The sequence below is a fragment of the Sorex fumeus genome, unplaced genomic scaffold, assembly GCF_029834395.1.
Source record: "Sorex fumeus unplaced genomic scaffold, SorFum_2.1 ptg000033l, whole genome shotgun sequence".
Taxonomy (NCBI): Eukaryota; Metazoa; Chordata; class Mammalia; order Eulipotyphla; family Soricidae; genus Sorex; species Sorex fumeus.
Genome location: NW_026606090.1, coordinates 35312845 through 35339020, shown reverse-complemented (window position 1 = coordinate 35339020; position 26176 = coordinate 35312845). Strand labels below are relative to the sequence as shown.

The 26176-nt window shown below is 43.2% G+C and overlaps 1 protein-coding gene and 1 pseudogene across 1 annotated transcript; one reads left to right on the top strand and one right to left on the bottom strand.

Annotated features, from left to right (window-relative positions):
* Positions 1-394: 394 nt before the first annotated feature.
* On the bottom strand, positions 395-4930 carry LYG1 (lysozyme g1). Its single transcript, XM_056116749.1, has 5 exons — positions 4888-4930; positions 4270-4374; positions 2848-3041; positions 675-807; positions 395-513 (listed from the first exon to the last, which is right to left on the bottom strand). The coding sequence occupies exons 1-5, from the start codon at positions 4928-4930 to the stop codon at positions 395-397; spliced, it is 594 nt and encodes a 197-aa protein (XP_055972724.1).
* An 8961-nt stretch (positions 4931-13891) lies between these two features.
* On the top strand, positions 13892-14402 carry LOC130026027 (meiotic nuclear division protein 1 homolog; annotated as a pseudogene).
* The last annotated feature ends 11774 nt before the right edge of the window (positions 14403-26176 follow it).

The window sequence follows — 26176 nt, the reverse complement described above, 5'->3', positions numbered from 1 at the left end:
CCTTTATTTATTTTTAAGTTGAATTTTGTTTTATTTTATTTGCTTTCTTTGGGTCATATTTGGCTATGCTAAGGGACTGTAGCTCTGGACTCAGGAATACTCCTGGTGGTGCTCAAGGGGCCATAAAGAATGCTGGAATTGAACCCAGGTTAGCAGTGTGCAAAGGCAAATGCTCTACCCGCTGTCCTATTGCTCCTACCCCAGTGGAAATACCTTCAAAGAGACTGCTCACACAGATACAACAGACCAGGAAATGTAGGTAATTCTTTCTTTAATGTGATTCATTCTATTTTGTGTCAAACCCAGATTCACAATTACAGCGCAGTGGACTGCTTTGATCTGTTTAACAGTTGGGAGCCCATGAACGACAGTGACTTGGGTCTGATCCCAAGTGTCAGAAGCCGTGTCTCTTCAGGTACTTGGCTCGAGCGAGGACGTCGTTGCAGAAGTCACAGCTCAGGTCCTGGGTGCCTCTGACATAACCAGGACCTCCACTGTAGGCACAGAGCCCACCTGGAATTCACAAGATCGGTTAGTGTTGATGCCGTGACGCCGTGATTAATTTAGAGTCTCCTCATTTGCTTAACAGGAGGCAACGGAGAATCCGGTGCAAAACATTCCATTTGTCCCTGCTTATTCCTACCGTGGAACCATCGCCTGCTGCTTAAACGTACCTCTCAGGTACTGATCAGGGCTCCAGGTCGGAAACCGTCTCTGGATTTCCTTGATTCTAAGAGTGAGGTCTTCAGTCATTTGGGAAACCTGGCCCTGACTGATGAGCACTGTGGGGGCATAAACGCCAGAGTCCTGGAGGGAGACAGACAGAGGAAGGTAATGTAAGCCATTAGGATGCGGGAAGGATTCTGTGGCTTCATGGCATCAGAGCTACCTCTTCATTTCCTTTCCTCCTCCTCCTCCTCCTCCTCCCCCTCCTCTTCCTCTTCTGATCCTTCTCCTCTTTCTCTCCCTCCTCCTCCTGCTTCTCTCCCTCCCCACTTTATGGATTTCAGGGTCATGTGAATCTTTCTAGGGCTAAAGAGAAAAACTCAAGTATGGGGCAAAGACAGAAACAAGCAAATATTTCACGGTTGTTTTTGTGTAATGGTGGGAGGCAGAATCATTAGCTAAAGGTGACAGAGGGAGATGGCATAGGTGCTAGTCTGGTGTCTCCCCTGCAAAACTGCAAAAGAAAATATTCTAAACAGCCAGAGAGACTTGTTTCCCTCTGTACAATCACGTGCCACTTAACAATGGTGATTCAGAGCCAGTAAGAGAATTTTAATGATTAGAACTCAAGATTTTTGTGTGAGAGACCTGGGGTTAGTCCAAGCACCACTGGCCACCTCTAGGGGTGACCTTTGAGTCCCTCAGAGTATTGCCCAAACACACAAAGTAGAACAATGAGAGGGACAAACTCTGAGAAATGTGTGGGTTTCGGGGAGATGTTACACTCAGCGGTGCTCAAAAGACCATGTGGTGCCAGGCCTTAAACCTGGGGCTCTTGCATGAAAACTATGTACCTTTGAGTCATACCCACACCCAAGAAAAGTGTTTTAGGTAATTTTATCATTGTACAAACAGCATGCGGTTAAATGACACAGGCTTAACTGGTGTGATTCATTCCATAACCATATTGTCCTGTGAGCAGTACCACTGGCCGAGACGCCGGTGCTAGGCGGCCCACAGCAGACGAGAACTCTCCTTTCAACTCACTGCCTGGGTCAAGCTTCTGGTAACAATTCTTCTTTGTGACCTTTGGATGCTGCTCTATATCAGTTTAATTTAGGAGAAACATCTGATTCTAGAAGTTTCTTTCATCATCTTCAGGGGAAAACATCCAAGAATAAGGCAGAACAGAGTGGTGACCCCACTTCTGTATTTTCCAGTTTTCATGTGACTTTTTATCAACGGCTGTCTCCTTGTGTACCTCACTTGTGTTTCTCACTTAGAAAGGGTGGGTTGCATAATTTTTACACTACCCTAATTCTGGATTATTGGATAAATACCAAAATCAAAGTAAAATATAGATCTCAAAAGTGCTTTTAACCTGAAAAATATCATAAAAAGTACTAATGGGAAGTCAGCTTAAAGATTACCAAGGAATACATCCTCCTAAAAGTTTATAAAATGATTAAATACATACATATTTTTCAACAGCACCATGCAACATGCAATAATAAAGAGTATGACCTTATTGTTTCCCCTGCCAGCAACAATTCTTTCAGCACATAGTTCAATGTTAATTACCGAGCAGTTCCATGAAATTTTTTATCAGAAAACAAATAACACAACAGAATGAATGCAAATATTAAATTTGGTATTAAGAACTAAGAATTGTGGAAAAGAAGAGAAGAAATGAACCCGGTATCTGCTGATAATCTACAGGTAGCAAGTACTTTTCCCCATTAGTTATTGAATTTTTATAAAAATTCTGAATGTGGCATTTTATAGTGATACACTGATGACTGGAGAGACTAAACGAGTTCTCTGAATGCACAGTTACAAAGGAAAAGAACCAGCGTTCATTGAGTGATTTTTCTAGAAGTTCAGGATGGGCTGCATGGATGACCTCTGGGAACCACAGCATACTTTACTTTGAAAGAAAATTGTGGCTCAAAGTAGACAGGAATGAAGCTGTGCATAACTCTGGAGCACAGCCAGGGCTCTGGCAACCTCAGGGAGTAACTGCACTGTGTTCTATGGAACTGTGTTTCTTTCACAACTGGCAACCTCAGGGAGTATTTGCCCCGTGTTCTCTGGAACTGTGTTCCTTTCATAACAGATGTAAAGATGTTTCTCTGGGAGCTGTGCCACACGACACAACAGCCACAACTGACAGAAGCTCACCTGTACCAGCCTGGCTCCATCACCCGCGCTTCCCACGTTGACCAGCACCTTGCCACCCAGAGACTCCCTGGACAGGACACCGGCGATCACCGCAGGGTCCATGCAGTACTTCTGGCCCACAGTGCGCATCATGGGCTGGTACCTCACCAGGTACGGCATGTCCATCTCAGCCAGCCTCTCAGAGGCACGGACTCCTGAGACAACACAAAGGGAAAGATGATCAGTGTGGACACAGGAGCTTGAAGAAAGGGAAACACTCTGAGAACCTGAGCCCTGACTCTCTCTGAAACCCCTTGAGTCATTCTCAGACTTCTGACACTCATCTTTGAGCTTGCATTGGCTTCCCTTGTAGCAGTGTCCTCTGTGGTAGCCAGAACCCCTTAGTGGGACTCTCAGGGCTACTCTGGTCCCCTCAGGACAATCTTAAGGACACAGACACTGCTGATTCCATCACAGGTACCCCAACAAAGATACAAAAGGAAATGCGCCTTTCCAAAAGCCACAACGGGAAGCTTCTGTGAAGAACACATTTTCCCAAACCTGGGAAGGTAGTCCTGAAGAGATTCTCTGACAGATTTGCTCACCTCTGCTCACCTTTCAATCCCCAGAAAGAATTTATTATGAAATTATAATTAATAATAGTATTTCTAATATAATCAATTTTATTGTCATGGACCTCTATAAAATAATAATGTTGGGGAAAATAGATCAATTCTAATATATCTGACTAATCTACCCCTCAAGAACTTATGTTTTCGGGCTGGAGAGATAGCACGGCAGGTAGGGCGTTTGCCTTGCACTTGATCGACCAGGGTTCGATTCCCAGCATCCCATATGGTCCCCTGAGCATTGCCAGGAGTAATTTCTGAGTGCATGAGTCAGGAGTAACCCCTGTGCATCGCCAGGTGTGACCCTAAAAAAAAAAGCAAAAAAAAAAAAAAGAACTTATGTTTTCAAAAGTGCTCTCAGCCACTTTCTGTTGACCAGAGCTTTCAGCACCACTGTTGAGGTTCTGATCACCTTCTACCAACAGGGTCTTGGGAGAGCTGAGTCGTTGCTGAAAAAGCAGAGCCAGCAGAGACAAGGCCCTGAGTCTTCTTCACTCGTGAGCTTCCATCCCTGGTGAAAGTGTGGGGCTATGGAGATACCGGGGACCAAACGGAGGTGCTGAGAGAATCAGAGTGTGTGGGGGCCAAAGAGAAAGCACTGTGGTAAAGCTCTTGATCTGTTCTTTGCACCTTACATTCTGCCCCAACGCCATCAGCCCCTGGGTATGGCCCCTATTTAAAGTATGTGAAAGACATGGAGATTGTGAGTATCACGGAAGGTCAAAATACAGTGGCAGTCTCCCATTTCGAAAGGAGCCTTCTTCTGAGAGAGAGGAAAAGATGAAGCGGAGGGCACGGTTGACAGTATAACTACCACAGTAATTCAGGCCTTGGCGTCGTCCAATCCCGCATGATGCCCCAGGAGTGCTCAGGGTTCGGATGTTTCCATAGCAGCCCCAATTGCTACTTTCTGATGAACCTTCAAATTGAGAAAGTATTGACTTAAGGCATTGAGTCAGAATAGTTCTCGTCACCCTCTGTCCCTGAATGAAGTGATATTAATAAAAATCCATACTAAAACTGATAACAAGAATCACAACCTGCAATAGAAACACTTTTGAGATGTAAACTAAGAAGTTAATATAAAAACTGCCTTAATACTAGATTCTTATTCACCACCAAGCTCCCTCCCTCCCCAAATCCCCATCCATCACGCTAAGAGCATGAGCAGTTACTCTCCTCTGAAGGTGTGCATTTCAGGTTTGGTCACAAGGAGCACTGCTTCAAGACTCCTGAGCAATCTGACACCCTCCCCTCTTATAGGTCACCTGGAAAGATGCTGCGTTGGCTACCGCTAGCTTCACTATATGTAGAACAGCTCAGGAGAGAAAAAAAAATATTTCCCACAGCAGTTTCAAAAGTCACAAGTACCATCATGTTCCTATGCATGTCCTTCCCATTGCCAAGGTCATCTGGGAAAACAAATACTCACCAGCCAGGGCCAGCAGGCCCAGCAGCAGCCACAGTGCAGGCATAGCGATGTGCCGGCCAGGGACCCTACAGCGTCCTTAAATAGAAAACAGTCCAAAAATGTGAAAAGAAATCAACTGCCACCATAACTATGTATAATATTTTCTTAAAAAGGGATTTTCTATGGGCACTGCACTGCACTGCACTGTCCTCCTGTTGTTCATTGATTTGCTCGAGCAGGCACCAGTAACGTCTCACAAATTGTGAGACTTGTTGTTGCTGTTTTTGGCATATTGAATACGTTGTGGGTAGCTTGCCAGGCTTTTCCGTGTGAGCGAGATACTCTCAGTAGCTTGCTAGTCTCTCCAAGAGGGGCGGAGGAATCAAACCCGGGTTGGCTGCATGCATGCAAGGCAAACGCCCTACCTGCTGTGCTATCACAAGAGACATATTTTCTCATGCCTGAATGAAAAAAATTAACAACTTGAATAATAATGGGGAAAGCAAGTGGAAGACATAAGAGCTGTGCAGCTTTTTCTTTGTGTGTGTGATTTTTAAAAAATTTTATTTATTTATTGAATCACTGTGCGATATAGTTAGAAAGCTTTCATGTTTGAGTTTCATACAATGATCAAACACCCATCCCTCCACCAGTGCATATTTTCCACCACCAATGTCCCCAGTATCCCCCCATCTCATCCCTCCCCCTGCCTCTATGGCAGACAATTTCCCCCATACTCTCTCTCTACTTTGGGGCATTATGGTTTGTAATACAGATAATGAGAGGCCATCACGTTTGGTCCTTTATCTACTTTTACGTGCAGCTTTTTCTACCAGCCTCAACTGATGAGACACTGCTGGAGTCACATCAGACCGTGGAGTGACTTGATGCAATTATTTTAAGAAAACTAAATTCTGGAAGCATAGTGGCTCAATTCAGATGGATGGGTATTAATTATCCCATACGCCATTTAAAAAGGCTGATACAAAAAAGGATAACTTTTCATTCATGTTTCTCTTAATTGGGCTCTTTTTTTCCTAGGCTAGAGGCAAGGTTAAGCTTGTGAACATATTTTTGCTTTGGAGGAGTGGAAAGACCTCTCCCCTGTTCCTCTCCTGAGTATCTCACAGCCTCTGGCTCACCTTGAGTCTTGTTCCTTATTCTTGTGTGAAAATCTCCCCTGCAAGAACAAACTTCACACAGAGCAAACCTCACACAGAGCCCCCTAAGGCAGGTGGTAGGCAGCAGTCGTGGTTGGGCTCCTGAGGGGTTCAACACAGCTGCCACAGAGAGCCACTTGTGCCCGTGCACTCTCCCATCTCAAGCATTCCTCTCTTCATCTTCCACATGCCCAAAGAGCTCTGTTCTCCACCTGACTTCTTCCATTGCACTGTAGCACTATCCTCCAACTGTTCATTGATTTGTTCGAGCGGGCACCAGTAACGTCTCCATTGTGAGACTTCTTGTTACTGGTTTTGACATATCGAATACACCACGGGGAGCTTGCCAGGCTCTGCCGTGCAGATAGGTTATTCTCAGTAGCTTGCCAGGCTCTCTGAGAGGGACAGAGGAATCGAACCCGGGTTGGTTGCATGCAAGGCAAATGCCCTACCTGCCGTGCTATCGCTCCAGCCACTTGCTAACAACAAGTACAGAAATGCACCGGAAATAGTTTCCAATTTACCCCAGGGAATGCTGGGAATACCAGCCACCTGTCCAAAAACTCCTAATTCCCACTGCCCACTCCTATTCAGGGTTTTCCCATAATATCTGGCTGTCATCTAGGCTGGGCTACCTATTATTTTGAGTAATGACTGTCATTAGAAGTAGGAGTGTACATATTCATATGCACTCAGAACTTTCATTGTGCTTTTTCTGGTCTCGTTTGTTTTAAATTCTTAGGGGTTGGGGTGTTGCCTTCCAAACACTGGGGAATAGATTTCATTTCAAGATGCGGGAGATTATTAAGGAAGACATACATTTCAATTATCTTCTTAAATAGAGAGGCAGCAGTGTCCCTCAGACTGTAGCGTGTTTTTTTTTCTTCCCTATACAATTGAGATAGTTTTCTTGGTTCCCTTAGTAGAGAGAAAACTGTCCTGCTGGACTGGAGTGATAGTACAGTGGGTAGGGCATTTTTGCCTAACATGCACCAGACCCAGGTTCATTCCTCGGCATTCCATAAGGTCCCCGAGCACCACCAGGAGTAATTCCCGAGTGGCGAGCCAAGAGTAACCTTTGAGTATTGCAAGGTGTGACCAAGAAGAAACAAAAAGAAAAAGTCCTGCTTACTCCAATACCAGAAAAGGCAGAGACTTGGCCTTTGAGAGTGCAGGAACTCCCAGATGCAATCATACAACAGGGCCATTTAGTCCCAGCCCTGAAGAGAGAGGACATTTAGTCATTCAGTCTCAGGAGCAGAATGGAGAAAGAGTGATCTGAATCCAGGAAAAGTTTGTCTTATCAAAGCGTGTCTTCACAGGGGCTTCTTACTGACTTTATGCAAAGATCCCTGCAGTAGAGAGCTGCTTGTGTAAAGATATTGAACTCTTTTTTGCAAGAAACAAAAATATTCCCTTTTGGAACCTGGGCAAGAAGATGGACCTTTTACTGAAACAAGAAAGTCAGCTCATTTTTCAAGCATGAAATTCAGCATCTGTGTTAAGTAGACTTGAATAAGAGTCTATGTAAATACATGTACAGGTGTTCTTAGGAACACAGAGTTACTATAATTTTTTTCAATTAAAAGAAAGAAGCAGCAAGTGAAAATGAACATAAGTTCCACAAGTTGACACAACCCAAACTCCTTGATCCGATTTCAGAGGTGCCAAATGATGCGGAGTGAATGTCACAGACTCCTGCATGTGCTCGACATGTGTTCTCCTGTGGTGGTCAGTTTAACCCTGTGGCTCCCTGACACAAAGCCCCAGCTCAGCAGAGTGCAGTGCGTGAGCTTCCCAGCACAGCCTTTGCTGCATCCCTCCCCCATCCTGGGGAGTTCGGTGATCACAGGCAACAGGGCAGCTGCTGGCAGGCTGTTGGGCCCCTGAGAACACAATCTGGACCCTTTGGAGGCCCACTCAAATCCCAGTGGTCTTTCCTCAGACCACCCCCCTCCACTTGTGTGATTTTCATTATTATTGTGATCATTATTATTCTAAATATGTGATTGCATTATTTAGATGTACAAGGCATGGGGAGTCACTAATTCTTCAGTTAGACCTTTTTTTTTTTCCTTTCTTTCTGGCAAAGTACAAAGGTGTTGTTATGAATGGTCTCCTTGATCTTTTTTTTTTTTTTCATTCTGGGTCACATTCATCGATGCACAGGGGTTACTCCTGGCTCTGCACTCAGGAATTACTCCTGGTGGTGCTCAGGGGACCATATAGGATGCTGGGAATCAAACCCAGTTCAGTCACGTGCAAGGTAAACACCCTACCCGCCGTGCTATTGCTCCAGCCCGTCTCCTCAATCTTTACCGGAAATTTTGAACCAGAGCCACCCCAGTTCTTGGGGCCCCCCAGTCAACCTGATGCATAAGCTGTGGAGCATCCTGACTCTAGGGAATGACGGTGAAGCGATGAGAAGAGTCTAAGGAAACACCAGTGGGCTGGAGCAATAACACAGCAGGTAGGGCATTTGCTTTGCATGTGGCCGCATGGGTTCGACTCCCAGTATTCCATATGGTCTCCCGAGCACCACCAGGAGTAATTCCTGAGTGCAGAGCCTGAAGTAACCCCTAAGCATCGCTGGGTGTGACCCCAAAAAATAAACAAAAAAAAAGAAGTAAGGAAACACAAATGTAGGTTACTTAGGGACACAGCACTTCTCTGTGTGAGAACAGCCAACTGCTCTATATGTCTCCTGATTCTATTCTTCTCATTTCTGTGTCTGCTTAGTCCCTGTGACTGAGAGTCTTCCCACAGCTTGAATACCTCTGACTCTGTCAAACTTAAACTATTAGACATACTAGCCTTGGTTATTTCAAAGCTTCCAGCTCTTAGTCATAAGTTCTCTCCTGCTCTGTTCCTGTCTCATCTTCACATGGGCATTCACACGTGCCTTGAAGACTGCTTGGAGCACTAGACATTACATTATAGCATGACAATCATGAATGCAAGATCTACCTCCCAAAAAGGTCACATTTTCTTCAGAAGAACTTTTGAGAATAAACTGTTCAAGCCACTTTTTGCAGAGCTGCGTTTTTCCATCACTGTATCACTGTCATTGTATCTCTGTCACCCCCGTTATTCATTGATTTGCTCGACCAGTCTGCATTCGTCCTAGCCCTGAGATTTTAGCAGCCTCTCCTTACTCATCCTTCCCAATGGTCCTGCATTGGAGACTCTTCAGGGTCAGGGGAATGAGACACATCACTGTTATTGTTTTTGGCATATCAAATACACCAGGGGAGATTGCCAGGCTCTGCCATGCAATTTTCCCCTGTTATATGAAAATCTGTATTTACTGAATTGTGAGTAATGATAACCCGGCTACAAGAGCTCAGAGGCTCATTACTTCTCTCTCTCCCTCCCTCTTTTTCTCCCTCCCTCTCTCTGTCTCTCTTTTTCTCTCTTTCCCTTTCTCTTTCTTTGCCTCCCCCTCTATTTCTCTCCCCTCCCCTCTCTGTCTCTCCCTTATTTTTAGAGTACACCCAGCAATGTTCAAGGCTTACTCCTGGCTTTGTGTTCAGGGATCACTCCTAGTGGGCTCAGGGAACAAAAATAGGCGTTCGCATGAAAGGCAGGTGCCCTCCCCACTGTACCATCCCTCCAGTCCCTTGCTCTTTTTTCTGGATGGGGAGGTCCATTTCTCATGAACCAAACTGGAAGGACGTTCCTTCTCTCTCTGTTCACGTTGCTATTTGGGATTTTCAGAGTCAAGCACCCTCGAAGGCTCATGTTCTGGTGACCTTCAAGGAAAGTCCCGTTCTGGGTAAAGGCCAAGTCAAAGAGATGGTGATCTCTTTTTTGCACCCAAGATTCTTGAAGCTTGTCTGTCTCTGACTCTGTCAGACTTTAGCTAGTAGACAAATTGGCCTTAGTTATTTCAAAGCTTCCAGAGAAAATAAAACTTATGACAGATCCACCAATTGGGGGTTAGGAGGAGAGAATGAGAGAGATAGATGGGGAACAACTCTTGGCATCTTGTTCTCAGACCTGTAGCTCTGAATTCACAAACGCGATCTCCCATTTGACCTATTACAGCTCCTGTTAAATGCACACTTACTTCTGTTCTCCCATTCTATATTTTGTACACATTCAAACATCAAACATATCTGGACATGTTCAAACATCACTACATTAAAATAAATATACATTTCATAGTATTATAATGAACAGTAAAACATACTATTATATCCATCTTTTTTTATCATTCATGAGTTTTACTTGCAAGGTCCTTAAATTCTGACCCCAGTTTTTCTGATTTACTCAGCAGTAAAGTCATTATCCATCATTCTATACTGAATCTTCTATCCCAAACAGGACTTAGAATCAGTTCCACAATGCCAGACTCACCTGTCTCCAGTTAGCTCTTGACATGGGAGATGAGAGGCCCATGGTGCTTTATATAGAGTCTCTGTCCCGCTTGCTCTTTTTAAAGAGTTTGACTTCATCTTATTATGAAGAGATTTATAGATAAGTATTACAAATTATAGCAATAATAATAATTACAAGTACTTTGAACTTATATAGGACCTTTTATTCTGAGTGTCCTGGCATATTGCAAACATTAACCAATTAGTCCCTTACCCACTTCAGAGGACACGTCCTAGTTGTAAGCTCACATGAACACTTTCAGGTCCATTGCTTCTTTTTATTTGCACCAGTTTCTAGGAATGGAAGGAAGGAAAAGAAAGTAAGGGGAGGGGAAAGGGAAGAAAGGAAAGGGAAGGAAGGGAAGGGGAAATTCAGAGAGTCAGAAACTCTTGGTCTATATTTCAGACAAGAGAGCCAAGACTTATACAGGCTGTATGAAGCTCCTTTATGTAGATTCAATAATTACAGTTGTTCCTATATATCTATATCAATAAATACTTCAAGAGGGTTTATATGAAATTTCCAGGGAGGACTCTGGCCCAGATTGCCCAAGGCATGAATTTCATAACTAAAAGAGGGAGGCCCCTCTATTACCACACCCCAGTTTATGGAATGACTTGGTTTTCCCCAAACACAGTCCTGTCATTTCCCTCTAGAGCCCCTCCCGCGGGCTGGAATGCCCTTAGGAACAGGACTGTGCCTGTTTGTCTGGATAAGCCCAGCTCCTAACACCTTGCCTGTCTCAAGTCAGAAGTACCTGCCTTGCACATTTGTGGCCACAACTTTGACCTCCATTGCTGTGCTCATGGGCTGATAGAATGATTCCTAGTAACGGTTGTGCTGTTATTTGGAATCCAGGAACCACAGGCAGGTGTATTTGAGTTTAGCGACAAAGTGTGTGAACCCTCGCAAACAGCCCAATCAAAGATATGTGAACACTGTGGTCAGCAGCCCTTGAGGGAGCATGTGTGTGTTCCCAATAAAGTGTGTGATTCTGGGCAGTGCCACAGCCAAGTGTGCAAGCACCACAACCAGGTGAGCAGAACCCAGCCAGCACCACAAAGTGTGTGTGTGACACCAGTTGTGGCACAACACAAAAGGAAGGAAAGTGGAGGGAAGTACATGGTCTTTGGTTTACAGCTTTGTCATTTGTCTGCCCACCATTCTGTCCACCCCCCATCTCCCTCGGACCAGGAGTTAGAGTATAAACTTTGAGAGTGATGATCTGGGCTACCTCAGCTAAGGCTAAGCCTCAGATCCCAGGTCAGATATCTTCCCACTGTGAGTCTTTGGTAATATTTGTTGAATGAGCCAATGTATAAAGAATTCCTACCACCTCATTCTACAGCAGCTGGATTGGGGCCCCAGTGCTTGGTCTAAGGGAACGTTCTCCTTCCTCACGCGGGGTCCAGTGTCTGCTTCCACCAGAGCACCTATGTCATGTTTCTAGTTTTTGTTTGTTTTGGTTTGGCGTGGGGGGGACACTCCTAACTCCTAACATTGTTCAGGTGCTATACGTTTCTTTTTTTTTTAATTATTGTGAGATGCAGTTTCAAAGCTTTCATGTCTGAGTTTCAGTCTACAATGTTTGAACACCCATCTCTCCACCAGTGCACATTTTCCACCACCAATGTCCCCAGTATCCCCCCACCCCATCCCACCCATCCCCTTGCCTCTATGGCAGATAATTTTCCCCATTCTCTCTCTCTACTTTTGGGCATTATGGTTTGCAATACAGATACTGAGAGTCCATCATGTTTGGTCCTTTATCTACTTTCAGCACACATCTCCCATCCCCAGTGATCCCTCCAACCATCATTGACTTAGTGATCCCTTCTCTATCCCAGCTGCCTTCTCCCCCAGCTCATGAGGCAGGCTGCCAACCATGAGCAATCCTCCTGGCCCTTATCTCTACTCTTCTTGGGTGTTAGGTGCTATTCTTGGCACATGCTTGGAGATTTCTTCCAGTGATGCTTGACTATCCATGTGGTGCCAGGTACCAAAGTCGGTGCTCCAGCCATCTGAACTATCTTCTCAATCCCTCCTTTTATTTTATTTTGTTTTGCTTTATTATACATTTTCAGTCTGAAATTAACTTGAGTGTAAGGGCTCATTGTTCTCTGTTGTTTTTTGTATCCCCCAAAAGACCATAGAGGTGGAACAATCTTCCATGTATTCCATACATGCCAATGGAATGAATGAATGAATGAATGAATGAATATGTCTTTGGGGAAGCCAGTAGCTTAATATCTGTAGCTCAGACTTTGAGAGTTGGGATTTTTTTTCTCTCAAGGCTAAGATGATGAGGCAAGAACAAGGCAAAGAACTGTGAAGAAAGTTACAGACTAGGAGAACCAGGAAGTTCCTGAACTTTAAATTTGGGAGGAGGAAGCAGAATGCTGATCTCTCTGTTAGTAGAGCTGGGGTAAAGCAGAGTAATAATGTGCCACGTTAAAAATCATTACAAACTGGGCCGGAGAGATAGCACAGCGGGTGGGGCGTTTGCCTTGCATGCGGCCGACCTGGGTTCGATCCCCGGCATCCCATATGGTCCCCCAAGCACCGCCAGGAGTAATTCCTGAGTGCAGAGACAGGAATAACCCCTGAGCATCGCTGGGTGTGACCTAAAAAGCAAAAAAAAATCATTACAAACTAAAGTGAAAGAATTTCTCTTAACTTTTCTGCAACAAGTTCTAGGTATACCAACAACTAGAATATATTACAATCATGCTTCATTTGGTTGCCCTTCGCTTCTGTTTGCTTTGCAGATAGTGCACCTTTCACAAATTAAAGGTTTGTGGCAACCCTGTATCCAGCAAGTATGTTGGCATCATTTTTTTCTCACTTCGTGTCTCTGTGTCACATTTAATTAAGGTGCATGGTACATTCAGATATAATGGCACAGCACACTTAATAGACTATAGTTCAATGTAAATATAGTTTTTGTATGTATTCAAAAATAAAAAAGTTGTGTGACTTGCTTTACTATGAGAGATGATGGTAGAATACGATGGTACTAAGAACAGACGTTTGAAATTATTTTAATTGTTTAACACATTAATTTATTTATATTATTTTATAAGGCAATGTGGTTTGCAGAAGTTTCCATATAATTGTTTTATACTTGCAGCGTTCCTCACCACCCCACCCCAGAGTGTCAAGCCCATCACCGCTGTCCCAGGGCCCCTCCCTACTCTCCGTCTGTTACCAGGTTGCTGTTCTCTTGGCATTTCGCAGGGAACTCCTATGTCCTGATTCAGAAGACAGAGCTGTCTGATCTCTTGGTTCATTTGTTTATATTCTACATCTGAGCAAGATCGTTTGGTGATTTTCTCTTTCCTTTTGACTTGCTGAGTATGATATCCTCCAATTCCACCCCAGTTGCATGAAGCTGACTTCATTTTTTTATATATCTGAGTAAAATTTCATTATGTGTATACCACAATTTCATTACTCCTTCGTCTTGTGTTAAACTTGGGGACATAATGTTACAAGGAACACAAGTCAGGCGCGTGCAAGCTGTGTTGTCAGTGAAAGAAGTCCTCCAAAGCTTGGTTGATGGTGGTATGGTTGACTGTGAGAGGATTGGAATGTCCAGTTATTATTGGGCTTTTCCAAGTAAAGCTCGTCATGCAAGGAAATGAAAGTTGGAGGATATGGAATCTCAGTTATCTGAGGGAAACCAAAAGCATGCAAACCTCCAAAAAAGCATCGAGAAAGCTAAAATTGGCTGACATGAAGCTGAAGAAAGAGCGATATTAACAAAAGAGCTTCTTCACTTTGAAAGCAAAGGGAACAGCTAAAGGCAGAAATAGAAAAATACAGAGAATGTGACCCACAAGTTGTGGAAGAAATCCATCAAGTGAATGAAATAGCCAAAGAAGCTGCTAACAGATGGAATGGTAATATATTTGGGCTAAAAGAAAGTTTGGACTGGAAGAAAATAAAATTGATAAGAATTTTGGAATTCCAGAAGACTTTGACTATATAGACTGAAATGTCCCATGTGGCAAACACAGTCTGTAAATATGTTTAATTTTACCTGCCTGTGAATATGTTTAATTTTACCTTATTCTGTGAATTGCACTCTTTATCCTTTACCTTTGTACATTATCCTTTACCTCTGTCTGTGCCGAATGTCTACTAATTTTTAAAAAAAATTATTTTGTGGGGCTGGAGCGATAGCATAGCGGGTAGGACGTTTGCCTTGCACGCAGCCAACATGGCTGACACAGGTTCGATTCCCGGCATCCCATATGGTCCCCCGAGCACTGCCAGGAGCAATTCCTGAGTGCATGAGCCAGGAGTAACCCCTGAGCATTGCCGAGTGTGACCCCCCAAAAAAATTTATTTTATAAGGTATTTCTGGGTTGGAGCAATAGCACAGCAGGTAGGGCTTGTTTGCCTTGCACGTGACCGACCGGGGTTTGTTTCCTCCATCCCTCTCAGAGAGCCAGGAAAAGCTACCGAGAGTATCCCGCCCGCACGGCAGAGCCTGGCAAGCTCTTTGTGCATATTCAATATGACAAAAACAAGTCTCACAATGAAGACGTTACTGGTGCCCGCTTGAGCAAATTGATGAGCAACAGGAGGACAGTGGACAGTGCTACAGTGCTAAGGTAGTTCACGATATTTGATTACATTCAATATTCAAACACCAATCCCACCACCATTACACCTTCCCACCACCAAATTTGGGATGTTTCCATCCCAAGCCCTAAGCCCTGTCCCAAAGCACAACCGAAATAATATATTTTGTATTGTCTGTTAAGAAAAACCACTGAAAATGCTACAAAAAAGTATCCATAGAGGAAACAGTGTGAAGATTGTTCTATTTTGGCAGGGGCCATTAGATCGTTCTTTAAGATATCACTAACATGTTGTTAAAGGTTGAGTGATGTGAGCTTTCATATATATCTGAAAATATGTATATATGCATATATACATATTTCCCTCTATGATTTGTTGCCTACTATTTGAACCCCATCAAATGTGATGTGGTACTTATGGAGAATGGGTAGGGAGTGTCTTATTTGTGGCTGCATGGTCCAGGAATACATTCACTTGTGCATGAGGTTTGCCTGAGCGTGTGGGGAGCAGCCTTGAACATGGCAGTGGTTGGGTCGTGAAGATTTTTGGCTGCCAGGGCTGGGTCCCTTGGGGGCGGGGAGGGCTCTCACTCGCCCCTCTCCTTCTGGGGTGCCCTGAGTGAAACAATGTCTACTACTTTTAAATAAAGTGTCTGTGTGCTTCCCAGTTTGGATAGCTGAAAAGCAAAAAAAAAAAAAAGAGAGAGAGAGAGAGAGAGATAAACAAAACCTCTCAAGTACAAGTGATGCAACATAACATTCACATCTCTGTATGAAACCATATAGGAAAGGAACTGGAATGATATATTCAAATTACTGGTGAATTAAACCTCCAACCTAAATCCTTTTCCCCAGAGAGCTATCATTTAGATTTGATGGAGGGATAACAACAGAAACAAAAATCAAGAAACTATATCAAATTAAAATGTTTCCTCATGGCAAAAGAAACATGGGCTAAAATTAAAAATCACCATGTTGATTGGGAGAAAAGATTTGTACAGATAAAGAGCTAATATCCATATATAAAGCACTCATGAGGATCAGCAACAAAAGTTCCAAAAACCCTACAAAAATTAGGGAAAATAAATAACAGACATTTCTCTGAAATAGATGGATGGCCAGTAGACATATGAAAAAGTGTTCATCATCACTTTTATCAAGAAAATCCAGACCAAGATGACAATGAGATATTATACCACACCAGTTAGAATGGAACATATCAAAAACTGGAAACAATCTGTGTTGGCAGGTTAAAAGGAACTCTCGTTCTTTGTAGTGGGAATGTTGTCTGGTTCAACTCTTAAGGAAAACAGTATGGATTTTTCTCAGAAATCACCTGCATTGTCACTTCTTCCCAAAGCACAAAAATACCTAGGTAACAGATACAAGGGTCATGAGCCTGGGCACATTGGTGGTATAGAGGTGAAGTGTTTGTACATACCAAAACCGCAGAGGAAAGACATATGCACATCAGTGTTTGTGGCAGCACTTTGTACAATAGCTAGCATAGAGAGTCAGTCTCCATGTCCAATGACAGATGAGTAGATAATGAAGGTTTGGAATTTATACACAATAGAATAATTTGCAGCTGAAAAGAATAATTAAATAGTGCAACGAGTTCCAACTTGGATGGAATTGGAGGACACCACATTAAGTAAAGTAAGTCAGAAGGACAGATAGCAGATGATCTCACTTATCTGTGGCATATAGAATAACAGGGAATGTAAAGTATGAAAGATGAGCAAGACTTTTGTCCTATATTTCAGAAATAAAAAATCCAGGGAAGGAGAGAAATTGAAAGGGGAAATAGAAACAGATGGGCAGGAGTTAACAGGTAAAAGGGTCAGGGACCTTGGGCACATCAGTGGTATAGATGTATGGTATATTTTTATATATATACACACATACATATTACATATGTGTATATGCATATGTATATATTTATATATATAAACTAGAGAGCCAATGATACTATAAGCAGGACACCCAGATTTCAATGATCAGGCTTAAAAATGTGCCTGTTAAGGAGATAGGCTGGGGCAGGGGTGAGGTGGAGGAGGGATCAGCGCTGGAACATTGTATGCCTGGAATTCTGTTGTGGATAACTTTGCAAATTGTGGTGCCTAAATAAAAATAAATAAAGTCATAAAAACCCAAACCAATACAGGAAAGCTGCAGACTAAGAAGTCAATGCACAAAGACTGCATTTTCTAAAGGGTGTTTGGAGGATCCTCCCAGGATGGGAGGTGCATGTTGAAAGTAGACTATGGACCGAACATGATTGCCACTCAATGCCTCTTTTGCAGATCACAACACCCAAAAGGAGAGAGAAAACGAAAGGGAATGCCCTGCCACAGAGGCAGGGTGGGATGAGGGGGATGGAGGTGGGAGGGATACTGGGATACATGGTGGTAGAAAATGAGCACTGGTGGAGGGATGGGTATTTGATCATTGTATAATCGAAACCCAATCACAAAAATTTGTAAGTCTACAACTGTACCTCATGGTGTTTCACTAATAAAATATATATATATATATAAAAGACTGCATTTCACATGAAAACAGTGAACCAGAAGAGAACAAAAATTTAAAAAGCAATATCATTTCAAATTATGTTCCAAGATCCTAGGAATAAAATTAATAAAGCATATGAAAAAGTATACACTGAAAACTCAAAGTTGCTATGAAAAGAAAGAGATGAGACCACAAGGAAACAAAAATATAGTCCATGTTAAAGTATTGAAAAATTTAACATTGTCAAATGACCACATTGTCCAAGGGATTATACAGATTTAATGCAATTTCTATTAAAATTTCAAAGTTATTTTTCAAGGATATAAAACAAACTTTATTTAAATTTGTTTGGAATCAACAAAACTCCGTGAATATGCAAAGTCATTTTGAGAAAAAGGAGAATGAAAACTGCACATCAGGACCGATGGTCTAGAATGGAACGAACAGGGTGAGAGACAGTCTGAGTTCATCATGTCGACCAAGAACATCTATGGTAACTCACAGTTCTAGAAGGCCAAATCTAAATGTTGGGCATGGGAGTCTCCCAGTGGACAGTTCCACAATGAAACTGATCACATCATATTTAATGGCCTGTTTTGCCTGACCGATGTCGCTGTTGTCCCAAAATTCCAAACGGGATCAGCCCACTGTCTCTTTCATGAAAAATTCTACTTCACAGAGCAGGGAGAAAAGGTTGCAAAGTTTAAGAAGAGAACTCCCAGAACGACCACCAACTGGGAGCTCTTTGGCACTATTGTGGCAACATGGGAAGATGCTGACACTGATGAAGCACTGATGAAGAATACGATGAAGAATACGACTGACTGGTTCAGCACCTTTATGATTGTGCGAGGAACGCTGAGAGAGATAGCCACAAAAAGATGCTGTCTTCGAAAACTCTCGAGCTCATTCACTAACGTGGCTTGGTGCGAGCGTCAGGCAACCACAAGAGAACATCCGAGATTGCAAAGCAGTTCAGAGAAGCGATAAAGAAAGATCTCAAAGAGAGAAGAGCAGCAGTGCTGGAAGATGAGGCAGAATCCAGGAAAAGCATTCACAACACCTGCCTGTCCTTTGCTAACTACAAGACCAAGATGACTGCCCTTTGACGTCCTGATGGATCTATCACATCTTTCAAACGGGCAATGGAGAAGATTACCCATGACTTCTACTCGAATCTCTTTAATAACCACGTCTACCTGCCCACATACCAAATTCCTCAGGATGGATATGTCGTTCCCAACATTGTCTGTTCTGAAATTCAACACACCATTTTGTCGGTGAAGAAGCGAAAAGTACCTGGCCCAGACAAGGTCAGACCTGAACACCTGAAGAACCCGCCGTCAGTACTCATCAATACACTGGCTCGGCTCTTCACATGCTACCTGTCTGAATGCAAGGTTCTGTCCCAATAGAAAACCAGCAGGACTGTTCTACTGTACAAGAAAGGAGACATCCACTACATTGGCAACTATTGTCCAATTTGCCTGTTGTCTACAAGCTGTTCACTCAAGGGAGCTGGAGCAATAGCACAGCAGGTAGGGCGTTTGCCCTGCACATGGCAGACCCGGGTTCGATTCCCAGCATCCCATATGGTCCCCCGAGCACCGCCAAGAGTAATTCCTGAGTGCAGAGCCAGGAGTAACCCCTAAGCATTGCTGGGTGTGACCCAAAAACCAAGCTGTTCACTCGAGTCATCCTGAATAGAATTTGCTGAACACTGGATGAAGGACAACCATGCAAGCAAGCCAGTTTCCAAAAAGGATTCAGCACAATCGACCATACCCACCCGGTAACTGAGCTCATTGAGGTTTCTCTGGAGTTCAAGATGCCACTCTGTCTAACGTTCATTGATTTAAAGAAGGCCTTTGATTCCGTTGAGACTGAAGCATCGATGTCAAGAGAGAGGTTCAGAGGGTGATACCATTTCACCAAAACTCTTCATTACCACCCTCGAGAACGTCATGCAACAACTGAGATGGGAAGAAATGGGAGTGAAGATAGATGGTCGGCAATTATACCACCTCTACTTCGCTGATGACATTGTTCTAATAACTCCAAACATTAGCCAAGCGGCACAAATGCTGGCCGACTTCAACCGTGAGTGTGGAAAGGTCAGACTGCAGGTGAATCTCACAAATACAATGTTTATGAGAAACGGACTCGTCCCTGGTGTTCCATTCACTTTCATCTGAACAAACATCTCCAAATGCAGCAATTACGTGTACCTAGGTCGAGAAGTCAACATGACAAATGACCTAGCACCTGAGTTGCACAGGAGAAAGAGAGCAGCTTGGAATGCCTTCAAGAGCGTTGAAATATCTACGAGGATGCTTTGGGTCTCCCAAAGAGGAATTGAAAGAGCTATGCTTGGAGTATCATGCTTCACTCAAGTGAGAGAAAGAATCTGGAGTTCCAATCTCCGTCGATGGTCAAGAATCAGGGATGCTGTCTCATTTGCGAAGGCATCGAAAATCAGTTGGGCTGGACACGTATTGCGATTTGGAGACAACCTCTGGACTAGAGCTGTTACCAACTGGATTCCATGGGATGTCAAAAGATTGAGTGGCTATCCACCTACGAGATGGTAAGACTTCTTCGTCAAGATCCTGAACGATCAGTTTGAGACTCTTCATGTTTCTGGAGCGAGCAGACGCCATTGGGCTACACTAGCACTTGACAGGGGGGAAATGGAGACGTTACTGGTGCCCGCTTGAGCAAATCCATGAGTAACAGGATGTCAAATGGTCAAGTGATCAAGTGACCTTTTTCATATAAACTCCAAAATATACTAGCACAGATTTTTTTAAAGTTTTATTAATGACAGATGGGTTGGAGCGATAGCACAGCGGTAGGGGGTTTGCCTTGTATGCAGCCAGCCCGGCCGAGCCAGGTTCGATTCCTCCACCCCTATCGGAGAGCCCGGCAAGCTACCGAGAGTATCTCGCTCGCACAGCAAAGCCTGGCAAGCTACCCGTGACATATTCAATATATGCCAAACACAGTAACAAGTGTCAAAATGGTGACGTCACTGGGCCCACTCCAGCAAATTGATAAGCAATGGGAAGACTGTTTTTTTTGTTTGTATTAGAGACAGATAAGATATGATTATTACCATAATGAGATCCAAATACAAAATAAAATCTAATGCAATATATTCTAGATTCCAGAGTTGAAAAGTTATGTAAATGAGATAGGCATTTTATTATATTGTATTAATGGTTTTAATGTCCTTAATTACATAGGTTAAAATCATATAGCAATCACAACTTGGCTTTTACTGATTTATTTTCTGATCATTCTGTTTGCCATTTCTTTAAGTTTTGTTGGAGCAAGCAATATGAAACAAATTTGTTATGTGCCTAAGGGGGCAGGTTGGGGTTGGGAGAGAACCTGGGGACACTGGTGGAGGGAAGGTCACATTGGTGGTGTTGGGACATTAAATAACAGAATCAACTGTTTATGAACAACTTTGTAAATCATGGTGTTTTAATAAATGTAAATTAAAAAAGAGGAACATTTAAATTTATAAGTGTGTGAGTACTTACATAAATGTAGACATGTAAGTATACATCTTTTTCCTCTTATTCGTAATAAAATCTCCAAGAAAAATACTTTGAGATCAAAAGACACAGCAATGAACCTGAGACTACTTTTTCCTGAAAGCTGTTAAAGAAAGCAGTTTCTTTAATTTGTTTTAAAGTTTTCTAGTTTATGTGAAGAAAAACAATTGTTTATTTAAATTACGAACCTCATATAGGTAATTCTGTGTACTTTCTGTTCGTATTCATGTGATGTCTTTTCTCTACTAAGTGCAAAATATAATATTGTGACCAAAACTAATATAAAAAATAAGATATGCCTAGACTGGCTATGGAAATTGGTGATTCTAGGAGAAAAGTAATGACTTAATTTCTTTCAAAATATTATTATCCATTCATTAAATAAATGTTTATTTATATCTGCAATGGGCTATATTCCAAGAATAAAAAGTTGAATAGACAGAGGCTCTTACATCAAGGAGGTCATAGTAAGGTAGTGAATGGGTGCTGACTTTCCTTTTTCACGTGCTGCTCTCACCTCCTCCCCCCACCCCAACACACACACACCTGCCTTGGATTAAATTTCTGGCTGCCCACACACACTAGGGGAAAAGGCAGCTCAGATAGAGAAGGGAGCACCAAATAAAGGGTGTTGGGAGGTTCCTCTCAGGATGGGAAATGCGTGATGAGAGTAGACTATAGACCGATCAAGATTGCCACTCAATGTCTCTTTTGCAAACCACAGCACTCAAAAGGAGAGAGATAACAAAAGGGAATGCCCTGCCACAGAGGTAGGGTGGGATGGGGGGATGGGGGGTGGGAGGAATTCTGGGAGCACTGGAGGTGGAGGGATGGGTACTCAATCATTGTATAACTGAAACCCAAGCACAAAAATTTGTAAGTCTACAACTGTACCTCATGGTGTTTTCACTAATAAAAATTAAAAAAAAATAAATTTCTGGCTGCCCCTAGAGTCAACATCAAACCTTTCATAAACATCTCACAGATTTCCATAGAACCATCAGTTAGGCAGCAAACAAAAGATGAGGCAATACTAGGTAAAGATCTTTATTGTTCCCAGCCAGGGAAGTGTGAAACCAATAAGACAGGCATACCCAGGAACCAATAAAACTCTTATAGACTCTGATTCATGCAGTTAAGTGTAAAATACCTCAAATCTGGGAACGTACCCAGTCACTCCCCACAGCTGTGGATGACTTCCCAGGGTATAAGTACCTCCACATGTGCTATTGTAATGCCTCTTTGAAGTATAGAGCAGGTATAATCATCACCCATATTTTACAGATGGGGAAACTGTGATGCTCTATAATAAAACGACTTAACCAAGTTTCCACATCAACAAGGGTCCAAGAGTGAGCAAAGAAACTTGTTTCTCTACAGTCTGTCTCTCTGCAGCTCCCTAGAGATCCTAGAAATTTCCCTTAGGGGAATCTCTGGGGAAGACCCTGATTTGGGAAATAGCTTTGATTAAGGGCACAAAGGGACCTTTATTCAGAGGGGAACAATGATGCTTTGTGATCATAGAGGTGATTATTCTTAGAGGTGACTGGGACCCAGAGACCTGAATTCTTTGATGAGGTTGGAAGTTCCCTCTGTCAGGTTAATACGGAGCATGGACCCCAACCCATGGGGGTCTGCATTTGGGAGAGGAGACTATTGGAGACCTCTAACAGCCTCTGTTGAGGAGCTCAGGGCTCCTGGGGTTTCAGACTCTGAATGGGGAAAGCCCTGGTCACAAGCAAGTCTTTCTGTGAAGGTCGTGAGTGTGGGAGCATACGTGCAGAAACTGTGAGATAGAGGCTTGCTCAGTAATAGAATCTTTTGAATTGAAAAGCATAGGCCTGAATTTCAGGTGTTTCTTGTGAATTATCACTCATTCCAGGTGAGGCCACTTTAATAGGGTCACTTGGCTAATCGGAGTGAATTGGGAGATTCTGTAGTTTAGTGGTGTTCTCTAGCCAGTCCACAAGTAGAGACATTTTGAAAACCATGGTCTACTGCCCTGGTTGTAACTGCTGGCTGCAGACTGGTGTGCAGGTGATGGTCTTCAGGTATAAAAGCTCGAATAATGTAGCTACAGTTTATTTTTTATTTTTTTACTTTTTTATTAAATAACTGTGAGATAGACCCTTGCAAAGCTATTCGTGATTGGGTTTCAGTCATACAATATTTCAAAACCCATCCCTCCACCAGTGTACATTTCCCAGCACCAGTGTCCCCAGGTTTCTTCCCATCACCCCCCACTACCCACCCCCCTGCCTGCCTCTATGGCAGGCGCTTTTCTTCTGTCTGTCTCTGTGTCTGTCTGTCTGCCTGTCTTTTCTGTCTCTAGAGCAGTTTCTCCCCAAAGGTCTCCTGACTTGAGAGCCTGTTCCCTTCCTGATACTTTGTTTAGACTGTAGGTTTTTGTGGGGGAACTCTCTGGGCTCAGGTGTCTGGGCCCATAGTTGTTCCCAAGTTGAAGTCAACTTTACCTTCAAGTCCAGGGCATAGGAAGCAAAACTCAAAGAGCTCAGGGAACTCTCTCTCGGAAGATCTGCCCTGCCTCTCCTTTCTACTTTTCAGAATGTGTGTGTCAGTGTACCAAAGGTACCAAAGGGACAATTTTATTTTATTTTTTGAAATAAAATTTAGGGGCTGGAGAGATAGCACAGCGGGCAGGGCATTTACCTTGCATGTGGCCGACCCGGGTTTGATTCCCAGCATCCCATATGGTCCCCTGAGCACCGCCACGAGTAACTCCTGAGTGCAGAGCCAGAAGTACCCCTGTGCATTGCCAGGTGTGACCCAAAAAGAAAAAAAAGAAATAAAATTTGATAACATTTTATTAAATTTTTAAAAATTTTTAATAAAATTTTTTAAATTGAATTTGCTGTGAGATAGACACTTACAAAGCTGTTCATGATTTGGTTTTAACCATACAGTGTTCCAAGACGCATCCCTCCACTACTGTACATTTCCCAGCACCAGTGTCCCCAGTTTCCCTGCCCTCCCCTCTCCCTGCCTACCTCTATGGCAGGTGCTTCCCCCCCTTCCTTTTGCCCTTTGGGCATTGTGGGCTTGGGTTTGCAATACTGAAACGTTATCAGGAATAACCCTTTGCCTACTTTTAACACTCAGTTCTTGTCCAGTGTGATCATTTCCAGCTTTTATTGCAAAGGAGCAATTTAAAAAAATTTTTTAAAGATAGTTTTATTTCATTAAAACTCCATGATTCACAAAGTTACTCATAGTAATCATCTTAGACATACACTGTTCCACCACCAACCGCACCACCACCAGCATCAACTTCCCTCCACCAGTGTCCCCAGGTCTCCTCCCACCCCACTGACCATTGTGACAGGCACAATTTTTATGTTTGTTTGGGGGCAACACCTGGTGATGCTCAGGGCCTACTCCCGGCCCTGCCTTAGAAATTGCTCCTGGTGGTGCTTGGGGGACCATGTGGGTACCAGGGATCAAACCCAAATATGCAGGGTAAGCGCCCAACCTGCCCTATTGTTCTTCCCCATGTTTTTAAAATGAATCACCATGAAAAACACAGTTACAAAGCTGTTCATGATTCGGTTTTAATCATACAGTGTTCCAACACCCATCCCTCCACCAGTGTACAGTTCCCACTGCCAGTCATTTTAAGGTTGTTGCAAGTTAGGAAGAATTCCCAGCCTGCAGAGAGGGGAGCTGGGCTACAAGCTTCATCACTGGTTTCTAGCTTGATTGTGGATAAGAGAGTTGGGGTTCTTAGCTTCCTGGAGGACAGACAAGGCTTCGGCCTTTCAGCTAGTAGTCCTTCTGTGGAATCAGACTTTAAGCCCGATTCCGCGTTGGCTGCTGGGTGTGTCAGGCTGCGACTGCTCCAGGACCACTCGCTGCTGCCTTCTCTTTTCTTTTTCTTTTATTTAGCAGAACAAGGTGCCTCCAGCTAGGCGTCTACTGCGACAAGGCAGTACAAGGCAGGCAGGCCTAAGCCACTCACCACCTTGCCATTCCCTAATACTTCTGTGCCCTCTAGAGGTGATCTTTGACCACACAGAATGATCCCACTTATGAAATTCCCGCAGAGGCTGGAAATCTGGGAAGCTTGAGTGTCCCTAGGGTCAAAAAACTATTTTGCGTGTCATGGTGGTGTCCACTTAAGGGGGATTGAACTGCCAGCAAGGCATAGGGAACTTTCTTAGAAGGAAGCTACCAAAAGCTAAATGGTGCCTTACTGAAAAATTAAGCTTTTAATTTAACTGATTTGATGACATGGCTTTCTAACAAAAAGCAGAGATAATCTGTTTGTTTATTTATTTATTTATTTTGCTTTTTTTGGGTCACACCTGGTGATGCACAGGGGTTACTCCTCGCTCATGCATTCAGAAATTACCCCTGGTGACGCTCAGGGGACCATATGGGATGCTGGGAATCGAACCCGGGTCGGCCACGGGCAACGCAAATGCCCTACCCGCTGTGCTGTTGCTCCAGCCCGTTTTTTATTTTTATTAAAAATTTTTTTCACCCTATTTATTTATTTATTTATTTATTTTTCACCCTTTTTTATTGAGGTCCCAGAATTTACGATACTGTTCTTTACACTTTTCAGGCATACATCATTCCAACCCCAGAGAGCCCACCACCCGCCCCCAGTGTCCTGAGGCTCCTCCCGGCCAAGAGAAGTTCCAGTTCTGAGGACCTGGGTCATTTGTTGTTCCCTTACTGTTTCTTTACCTCCCACACTTGAGAGTTCTCTTTCTCTCTTTTCCTTTTGGAGGTGGTGACACTGACACACATACAGATTAAGTTAAACTCCTGAAATTCCACAAAATTGTAAGTCAACGATAAGTTGATCACGATTTTTTTCAAAAACTATATATTATACTTTTCCGCAAGAAAATATTTTTTCAATTAATAGTATGGATAATTCTGTGCTAGTGCATTTTAAAATTTACACTAGCTACATAAATTATACAAACAAATTTAGTAAGCACTGTGGCACTGTCCTGTAGCACTGTCCTCCTATTGTTTATCGATTTGCTTGAGAGGCACCAGTAACGTCTCCATTGTGAGACTTATTGTTACTGTTTTTGGCATATCGAATATGCCACAGGGAGCTTGGCAGGCT